The sequence below is a fragment of the Pteropus vampyrus genome, unplaced genomic scaffold (genome assembly GCF_000151845.1).
Source record: "Pteropus vampyrus isolate Shadow unplaced genomic scaffold, Pvam_2.0 Scaffold39, whole genome shotgun sequence".
NCBI classification, from domain to species: Eukaryota; Metazoa; Chordata; class Mammalia; order Chiroptera; family Pteropodidae; genus Pteropus; species Pteropus vampyrus.
Genome location: NW_011888820.1, coordinates 10,344,381 through 10,355,428, shown reverse-complemented (window position 1 = coordinate 10,355,428; position 11,048 = coordinate 10,344,381). Strand labels below are relative to the sequence as shown.

The 11,048-nt window shown below is 36.1% G+C and overlaps 1 protein-coding gene across 1 annotated transcript in view; it reads right to left on the bottom strand.

Annotated features, from left to right (window-relative positions):
• CCDC192 (coiled-coil domain containing 192) overlaps positions 1-11,048 on the bottom strand; it is a 191,114-nt gene that overhangs the window by 130,274 nt on the left and 49,792 nt on the right. The window contains exons 4-5 of the mRNA XM_011358346.2: positions 6,218-6,349; positions 5,207-5,263 (exon numbers count right to left, since the gene is read on the bottom strand). Coding sequence (XP_011356648.2) covers positions 5,207-5,263; positions 6,218-6,349 — 189 coding nt within the window. The remainder of the gene's footprint in view (positions 1-5,206; positions 5,264-6,217; positions 6,350-11,048) is intronic.

The following is an 11,048-nucleotide window of genomic DNA, read 5'->3' as shown; positions in this document are numbered from 1 at the left end:
CGGTTATTGTTAACTTTTTAGTTTATTGTGAAATATTTCAAGCATACAGAACAGTATAGAGAATAACTTAACACTTGAGTGTCTATTACCCAGTTACCCAGATTTCTCTTTTTGAAATAATCCCATCAAATATTACAGAACTTTTGGTGTTAGTCAGGTGTTGGGGGCATCTAGACCAAGAAAGGGGCTGGCCATTGGGATGGAGGTGGGAGGGGAGGCAAACCCCTATACTACTGTAGATAATCAGATTATCAATGACAGAGTAGATGGACAGAACTGAGTATTTATACCCCTCCCCACCACCACCAAATACTAAAAATAGGCAAACAGTGGATTCAACAATTTGGAAGGTATTAATTGTAAAAGGACTTTATTCCCTTAAGATTCCTAGTCCTGACTTAAATTGCCCTAATATGAACAATTATTGTTAAGTGATTATAAACATTTGCTTCAAATATTATTTAATCCCATGAAGGTCTCTAAGCAGATAAGTAATCAAGTGGGAGGGAGCTAAAAAAAACACCTAGGCTCAGCATGAGTACCTGTGTATGCATTAGGAGGAGCAACCCTTTGTAATCTTTTGAAAGTTATAAGCTGTGACTAGGCAAAGTAAAGTTAATGGGATGCAATTTCAATCATCCAAATATTAGCAGTGACAATTCACTCTGAAATGTTTAGGCTTGTATCTCTCTCTATTTCATAACTATCCATTTAATTACACAATAACGTAATCCAACTATCGTGTTCTAGGCAAGTGAACTGAATAAAAGAAAGTCAAGACTCTAGGTTGTTCATTTTCATGCTAAGGCTGTAGTTTCCTCTAGATGTTCTTATTTTTTCTGAAATAGGGATTTTCCACAACTGTGTTTTTTCTGTTATTTTTCCTGTATTTCCATTCCTGAGATTATTACCTTTTGTTCCTTCCACGTTATACCTTGAAAATATCTATTTCAGATTAAAGTCATGTCTTTTGTATCTGGCATATTTAAGGAATAAAATTTCATAAAGTAATTTTCCCAGAGATTTAAAGTAGTTTCTTATAATTATCAAAATAACTTTTATTTTTAATTTAGCCATTTAAACAATTCCTTTCAATGAAATCTGTACAAAATGTTGAGCAAGACACTGTGAGAGGCATAAAGATAAAAGACTTGCTCTATTCTTCAAGAGTTCACAGTCTTGGGGAAGAGCTAGGCCACATCAAATAATTCTATTGTGGGTAATAATGTGACAAGTGACAGAGAGAGGGGCAGAGAAGAGCTATGAAAGTACCAAGGAAGGAGAGATTACTTCTGGATTGATGGTCAGGGAAAACTTCCTGCAAAGAACAATCTTGATGAAGAATGGGGAAAATCTGGCAAGTACCATCTTGGGGACAAATATTCTAGGTGGAAATGAAACCAGGAGCAGAGCCCCTAAGGCAGCAATGCTTGGGTGTACTTGGAAGTCACAGATGTGTGACGGAGAAGAGTCAGGAAAAAGGGTAAGACCCTCATTTTCAGTGTGATAAATGCCATGGTTGTGAGGTTGGACTTTATTCTGGAATAATGGCAACTATTGTCTTACTCTAGGCTTTGAAACAGGGGAAATGACATGATCAGAGTAAAATTCAATTCAATTCAACAAAATGTATTGAGTGGTTGCAATGTGCTCAGCCCTGTACTTGGTGTAGTGAATAGGGAAACATTCTTGGTGCTGCCCTCAATGACCTTCAAGTCTGGTGGGAGACAGATGTATAAACAGGTAACATCAATAAAATGTAGTATTTTGAGCTAAAACAGATGAATGTATAGGAGGCTATGGGACCTCAGAGAAGGTACTCTGAGGGCAAAGGGAGAAGTTGATCCCTGATATGAGTGTTGCAAGAAAAGTAAGCATTATCTGGTTAAAGAAAAGAGGCAAGGATAGTCCAGAGAGAGAGAATGCAAGAGCAAAGTCGTAGAGCATCAAGTGACACTGGTCGTGTAAAGAACAGCAGTTCTATTTCACTAGCCTGTTCAGCATGAGGCAGAGGGTAGTGAGTGAGAAAGAGAGACCAGGGGTAAAGATGGTCCTGCGGTAACTTCACTCAGGGTGGAGTCAGGGAAACCAGGAGACTACTACAGTGGTCAGATTCTACGGCAGTGATACATGTAGGGAGCGTAGCCCAAAAGAGAATTCCAAACTTCATACATGACTCTCAAACACTTAAGGGAGTTCAAATACACATTGCCTGACAACTCTTATTAATGCTCTCTGTTGTTTCCTAATCTTAAGCATCCCTGGAACTCCCTGGAAATTTGCAATCTCCCAAAGAACCCTCACCCCATCTACGGGTTTCATTCCTACCACCTCGGTCCCTTAATCCCCTTTCTCTTGTCTGCCAGTCCAATAGAACACTCATTCTCCCTGTGAGTGTTAATCTTTGGCTGTGTTTGGGTTTCTGCCCCCATCCCAAATCTTTACACATAGATTTTTATCCTTTCTCTCCTCTGCAACCAGATCTCGATGGTGTGAAAGCAAGTGGGCTATATTGTATCTTGGGGCCAGTAGCAATAATCAACATGTAAAATCATCAAAAAGAGCTAAGGATGTGGCAGTACAATGGAATAGAAGACACAGAAGTGAGATAACTTGTAGAAACTTAGAGCCTGACAACTAATTAAATGTGTGATAGAGGCAGAGAGATGTAGGATTCTAATACTGCTTTGTAGTTTGTATCTAGAATAAATAAAAGTAGTGTGGTATTTTTCACCATGGTTAGGGAATACAAATAGAGGAGCAGATTTAAGAGATGAGAATAGAAGATGATAAATTTGACTCGTATATGCTGAGCCTGGGGTGTTGGCAAGATAGTTAGATGTGATATGACAGTCATCTCCAAATCTGTGTGCTTAAAACTCCATTCATGGTAAAATACCATTGAAAGGTGATATACTATGGTCTTTTCTTGGAGATTGACTATACACTGATAAGTCCTGCAGTAAAACAGCCATTTAACTTAATTTCTAATTCCCTTCCCATTTTCCCCCCCAGAATACCTGTTAACATCATTTGGAATATTTTTCCCAGGAACAATGTTTTAGGAAATGCTCATTACAACACTAAGGAGCTGTAATCAGGGGTTGACTAAGATAGGAAGAACTTGATGGGGGCGAAGGGTTGTTTATGTTCGTGGAAGTCCGCGTTGAAGCATTATAATCTGATGAATCACTCAGAGTGAATAGAGAGAGAAAGGAGATTGGAGATAAATTTTTATAAACACTGTTTGATACCTCAAATGCCATGTTGAGAATATAATTTGGAGAAGCAGCAAGTTGCGATGGCAAAAGCATGGGTTTCAGAATTGACACATGTGACAAGTGATCTAATCTCTAAATTTCAATTTTCTTCTCTGAAAAACAATGCTCACCTTGTTGGGTTTTATTGAAGTTTAAAATAGGTAATATACAAAGCACCTACCATGTAGTAGACACATAATCTACTCTCAATAAATATCGTTATTAATATTTTTTTATTTAAATATTTTTGATGAGTTGAAGCAAAACTTTGATGACTGTAGTGCTAAGTTAAAACCTGAACATTGAAAAATTATGTAAGAGAGATCTCAGTCATTGGTATCATACCCTAATACAAGGAAGCAATCCCAGTTTAGACAAGATTGGGGCGTGGAACAGTGTGGTACAAGAATAGAATCCACAGAAGCTAGGCAAAGGAAGAAGATACCACAGGAACTTCTCTAAGGCACCCATGACTATGTTTGTTTCATCAGTTTTTCATGAAGAGATTCTAGATGCTAATATCAGAACCTTAGTAAATAATTTGCTCTCCCTAAAAAATTCTGAGCAAAACCCCATGGGCATATGGCTGTAGGTATCAGTCTGGCATGAGGAGACACTCTCTGACAATCGTCATTAACTGGCACCCTCAGGGGCATGCCAGGCAAGAGGAGTCTGTGACAGAATACTGGGCTAATGAGATATACTTCTGTCTGAATATGTCACAGTGTCACAAATGCAGGCTGCAGTCATTTTCAGTATTGATCAATTGAGCATACAAGGTCAACAAAGATTTTGAAATTATAGTTAAAAGCTCTGCTAACTGCCATAGCCAATTAGCTTTTCTCTATCTCAGCACAAAACTGGGACAACTACTGTGATTTTATCTGGATTGGCTCATTTCAAACTCCAAAGGAATGGTGACTAAAATTTATTATTTTGCAGAGATTTTTTGTTTTTTGTTTTTTGTTTTGTTTTTCCCCCTGGACTGCAGCCTCTCGGATTGGTCTTGAGGAGTTCATGGTTAAATTGTCCATTTAACATGAGTGGCTGGTGTTCTTAATCAAGAAGTCACCGCAGAGCATCCAAGATGTAGACAAAAGAGGTCACTGAGGATGGTGAGCAAGTCTTTGAGGAAACGCTTAAGGCATCAGGGCTGTTCAGATCCCTGGGAAGGGCGGTGGCAAGGCGATGACTGGTTTATGCACGTGAATACACAAGGGTATTGTGGCAGGAGATGCTCATTAGTTGTTTTCTGAGCAAAGATAGGCTAAAGCATAAATAAAATTTACCCTAGAAACTAATAGGGTCTCTCTCAGGGCAGCACTTACAGAAGAAAATGGACAATTCCATGTCTGATTTGTTTATATGTTCACTTGCCTAAAAATCACAAGACTAGGGCAGAATGAATATATAAAAACCAGTGCTTCATGAAATATAGGCGAAAGACTGGCAGCATCAGCATGACCTGAATCTAATATCATCTAGAAGAGCACATTCTCAGGTTCCACTCTAGGCATATAGGAAACAGAATCTCTAGGCACTGTGTTTTTAAAAGTTTTCCAGATAATTTTTGTATACTAAAGTTTAAGGGGAACAGTTATAGACCTACATTCAATGTGTCTGTAATTTCTACTTCCATTCACTCACTAAAGGAGCCTGGTTTCCTTGTCTTTCTATCCTTCGTTTCCAGTTCTCTTATCCTGATGATCCTTGATTAAACCAACCTGGTTTAATATAAGAGTTCAGTTTTGTAATTTTTATCATCAACATGAATCAGAATTCTTTTATGAAAAGCAGCTCTGTAGAGGTGGTAAAAATACTGATTCTTAGCCTTGTGATTTGGTTTGCAGCAGAAAGACAGCAGTTATAACTTCCGAAAATATTCTGTTCATGTCCAAGATAACGGTGATGTAAATTAAGGATGAAAATTGGAGAAAAACACTTACATGGGCTGTAAGTTGCTCCTGAGAGGCTTTCACTTCAGCTTGTAATTTCTCAATGCACTGAAAAAGAGGAAAGTTCAGAAATGAAGTGTATAACTCTTCCTGTTACATATTCAAAGTATTATAGATATAAATATGTACCAGTTCTCAAATCTTATGAATGGCATTATCTCAGCCAGAGGTTTTGAAAATCATCATTAAAGAAATCATTGTTTCCATTCTTATCTCTTCTCCATTGTAATGAAGAGCCAAAGGACAAAGTGTATGAATGTGTTAAGAACTAGGAAATGATTGGGAAAAATAATGTTTGCTGATGTACTGCAGGTAATACTAACCCCTCCTTATATCATACATACTTTTATAAGGGAGCAAATGGGTTTGTTTCCTTCTTTGTAATATATGGGTATGTTTTCTAAGAATATACATATCTAAGAATATATAAATATATAATATACATATCTATTCTGTAATGTGTATGTGCATATATACATATATATGTGTATATACCTATATCTATATATATTCCAAAGGCAGATGCAAACCCATTTGGATTGAACAAGAGATAAATTTTTATATAATGACACATATAAAAATGTCTTGAGATTCAAAGATTAATAACTCTTTATAAAGGAATTGATTAAAAACACATACCAAATTTTCTGATCCACTTATTTTATTACATAGAAAGAAACTATTCCTTGGTTAAGTTTAACCTTGAAAACTAAGAAGCATTTGTACAGTCAATACCACTTACAAAATAAACGGACTCTACAGCTAATCTTGTTTAAAGGGATGCATATCAAACAAACTTTAAAAATATTACTAACAAAATTAAGTTTTGTAAGTAAATATTCATCAGGAAGTACAATTACATTTAGCAAATACAAAATTGTTATTAACCATCTTGAACTTAAATATGAACTTCCAACCCAGCCAGTAATGACTGCAGAATTGTCAGTTCATGTAAGTTTAGTTAACTTTTGAAATAAAGATAATTTTTCTTCTACTACATACCTGGTCTTTTGCAAGAACCATTTTTTTATACAGGTCCCCACTGTCTTCTTTATGGTCCAGAGCCTCTAGTTTTTCCTCTAGCCAGGAAATTTGCTCAAGCAGTTTTGATTTTGTTCCTTCAGAGGCTGAAAGCTAAAGACATTTGCTTTTAAGGTTATGTAAGTACACTGACTTTTTAAAAGCTTCTTTTAAAAGTCCAATTTATAAATTAATTACCTCCACTGGTATCTATCAAATATGGAAATGGCTTCTGGAGTATTCTACATATGACAAATGATTAGTATAGACAGATAAGGAAATGATGTTGATTTTTTTTTATTTTTAATTATAAAGATCAATCTATCTGGACAAGAGATGGGACTACATAGTTATAACAGGCAGAGATTTCTAGTGCAATGATCTCAATACTCATGTTTCAAGATTGCACTTTATTTGTGCAGCTGTATCTGAAATCTGTATAGTGGTTTACATATGGTTCGTGAAAATTAACTCTTGGAGGCCTTTAGTTCTCTAGAAAGAGTAGGAGTTCTGAATCCCTTGAATGTTCAAATATAAGCAGCTCGGTGAATGGAGCCAAAGGAAAGTGCAGGAATTTCAAGTTAAATTCTGATCAAAGGCAGATCTATGTTAAACTGTAACCAAAAAACATGTCTAGAGGTGACTGTCCTTGTTTTACTGATTGTAGATTCCTTTTGAGGTAAGTGGTACTTTGATAGTCCCTGGTCCCTTAATTCCCTTGGAGAGCCCCCTGGACTAGCTTTTCCTTTCATTCAGGCAGTTTTTTGTGCTTTTTCTCTATAGCTCAGCAACAATTCTGAAAGAGTCCCTGAGAAGGGTCAAAAACTTTCTATTCATTCCAAGTTCCAGAGTATCCTCTGAGGAATGGATTATCTCTATCTCTTTCGTATTACTCCAAGTGTTATTGTGAATCATACCATCTCATTTTGAAAAATCCAGCAAGTTTTTAATGACAATTTACCAAATGGGGAAGCATGAAGAGGTTTGGTCTGCTGTGGAAATAAGGTGGGCACAACATATATACTGGCATTCATCCATTCGTCCATCCATCCATCTACACAATCATCCACTTAACAGATATGATTAGTTGGCACTCTTCACAGCCATTGTGTTATATGCTGGAGATTACGGAAGTACAATGTAAGGGCCGGAGGGAATACATGTGTCGTGAACTGGTGGCTCTGCCTTTTGACTCTCAGTGACCTGTGAGGCCTGCGGGGCTCCTCATGGGCACTAACACATTTAACTCTTGGATGTGTGGTGGTTTGGAAAAGCAATCTAGTTTTTCTGAGCACCCTTCTATTTTATTATACAGTATAGTGTAATGGCTAAAAACACAGACACTTGAGTCAGACCTGTTGGGTAAAAATCTCAGTTTTCTACTTACTGTCTACGTGATTTGGGCAAGTTGCCCAGTCTTGCTGGGCTTGATTTTTCTATCTGTAAATGAGAATGGGGATAAAAAGAATAGTACTTACCTCATGGGTTTGTTTTGAGGATTATATGAGTTTATATACGATAAACACTCAGAACAACACCCGTAACATATCAAGTACTTGGTAGCTATTATTTTTATTTCTTCTACCTCCTCTAAATTACAGTAAGCATTCATATGGGTTTTATCCAAATATTTATTATTTATCAAATTATAAAACAAAATATTTGAAGATATCATAGCCTCTATGTACTGGTTACCCTAAACACAAATTTTATTTGCTTTGCTTATTTCCTGCAACCATTCAAGTCGTAAGGGGAAAGGCCTCTCTAGGTCTAGTGTTTTTTTCTCTCAAGTATATTCTTTCTCACTCTGGCCCATTTTGTTCTCATATTTTTCCTAATCTATAATTCTTCCAGTCATCATTTGGTTGCCTGTCTTTTAAATCTATCTTCTATTGTTTTCAGGCCTTAAATCATTCACTCAATAGATATTCATTTATTTATTCATTTGTTAAAGAAATATGTTGGGCATTTATTATAGGTAAGACTTTGGAGGTGAACAATGAAAGTGATGATGTATACATTCTCAAAAATCTCACTTTATTAGACATTCTTAAAACTATTACATAATACGAAAGCGTGTAGATGAATAATAATAATACAATTAATATTTACTGAGTACATACCAGACATTCTGCTGAACCTTTTGTTTTCATGTTTATTTATCTCAATTCAGCTTCATATCCAACTTGCCGATGAGGAAATTCAGTAAGTTCAACGTAGTTGTAAAACTTACCCAAGTTACACAACATGGCAAGTAAGTTGGAATCTAAGCTTTCAGGAGTAGACATTGGGTCTGACTCCCTAAAGCCAAATTTGACTCCAAGAAGCTCAAGAAGTGGGGTCTGATGATCATGACAGTCCCATCCTCTCTGCTGCTGAGTGGCTCAGGAATCAAGGCCTAAATCAATCAGAGCCTGGCTTTTCTTTGGCAACAGTTATTGTATGAGGAGATGTGACCTAATTTGGACCACTCGCACCACACGGGAGGAACGTTGATGATTTCAAGGAGCACTCTCTCTTATCAACAGATATGAATGCTACTGTAGCAATCCCACAAACATCAGGAAACCAGTTATATGATAAAGTCACACTCTGAATGGAAGAGTGGACAACAGATAACACCCGGGTCTTGTTGACATTATTGAACTATTTTATCAAACTATCTTGAAGCATGTCCTGTCTTGAGACTTACACTTGGTGAGATGTTTCTTTATTGTTTAGGAATTGAGTTTTTATTACTTGCTACCATGAGCATTCTACTGATACACTATCTAATTCCAAAATTCTATGCTCTTGATGACAAGTGAGTAAAATCCATGGAAAAATAGATGTAACTAATTTTTATTTGGCGGCTTTCTGCTGGATACAATCTGTATTTAAATTATCTTATTTTGTTGCTCAAAACCTTATGCTTTATTTATATTTTTTGCATTTATCATTGTTTAAGGATCAAGGAACTAGATGCTTTTAAGGCTGAATTAACTTGCCCACAGTGAAAAAGAAGACATTGGATTTGGATCTATACCCATCTGCCTCCAACTCTGGATTGCATATTATATCCAAAACTTAACTCTGAAGCTGCCTGCAAAGATGAGACCTGTAATTCCCACCCACTATGTGGCCCTCAGCATTGTTTCTCAGCATGCTTACTTATTTACTTGAAGAAAATTAATTTTGTTTCCAAGACTTGAGAATTCTGTCCTGCTATCTTGCTCCCTTTTTATATGGACATCAACCCCCATCTCTTTCCTTTCTGCTTGTCAGAGGTTTCAGTCTAGATATCCCTTTGACTCAGATACGTTTAACTTGGGTTCAGCCTAACTTTAAGAAACCCTGACCAGCAGTCGGGAGATCTATGTGTTTTCGTCTTAACCCCACAACTCACTGATGGTATGACCTTGGTACCTATTATAGGATTTTTCTATGCTACCTTTCTATATTTTCACAGAGTAGTTCTTCAGTCATATGTATTCAAACTAGTTGTAAATTGTCCAGTAGGATGAATGGAGAGTTCTGTCAAAAGTTAGTATCGAGACATAATCAAATTGACCAGAAACAATCTTTGCTAAGATTGTCTCATTTATTAACTTTTTAAACTGTGAGTCTTAATTCTCATATGTATCATCACCTCACAAAAATAGGATAAAGGGATATTATTTCCTCCTCATATGGGTATGTTGGAACATAGGAATATTGATATTTTGAATTATTGAATTATTAACTTTTAGCAAAGGAAAATTGATATTCCCCAGGCTCCTTTGAAAATAGTCCATTAAATAACCCTAATCATCCAAAGAAGGATGAGAAAAACACAATTATTATTATTATTATTATTATTATTATTAAAGTAGTGCGTAAAAGATCGTGCTTTACTGCTAGGTCACAGTATTAGCTGCCATTTTGAATTCACTCTGTTGAATTCACCCCATGGCGGCTTTAGGAGTTTTCAAAGTCTAAAGTTCAGGAAGCCCTAAGAAATGCTGCCTAAATTCAAATTCAAATTATGGGATAGAAAACAAGGCATCAAAGTAAGTAGGAGGAAACTCAAGTTAGCAGTTACAAGATATCCCAATTGAATTTAAAAACTCTGGGGACCTTGGGCATTGCTTACTTTCTTTTTTCCTTTCCTGTTTTTTTTTTTTTTTTTAATAAGAACTACTTTGTTTTACAGAGTAACTCTTTTGAAAGAGCATAGAAACAAAAGTTCAGTCCAACTTAGTATCAAATGTGTGCTTACCAAAAGAGAGTAATAATGCATCTAGTCTTTAAATGATCAATTTTCATGTATCCTACTTAGCCACCTTTGCTGGAGCATATAGTTCACATGATGCTGGGAGACTAATATTCTACCTTTGATTCCTTTTAAAGACCAGGCCTCCTTCCTCTCTGTGGTCCTAACAAGTTTGGAGGGAAGAGGTGATTTAAAAGCAAGGACAAAAATTTTCTAAGAATTATGTAAAACAAAGAGGTAACTTTTACATTATACCCTTGAAGCTGTGTAAATCTAATCAAAAATTCAATTTTCAATTTGTACACCAATGTTCAATAAAGATCATTTGTACTGCAATAGAGTTAAAAGTCAAAAATAACAATACAGAAGTGAAAGTGGAGACATTACTGCCAATCTTAGAAATTAAAAGGATTATGAGAATACTATGAACAATTAGATGCCAACAAATTACATTATCCAGATGAGATGGACAGATTCCTGGAAACACACAAATTACTAAAACTGATTCAAGAAAAAATAGAAAAGCTCTATAGACCTGCAGGAAGCAAAGATTGGATTGTTAATTTAAAAGAAAGAAAGGAG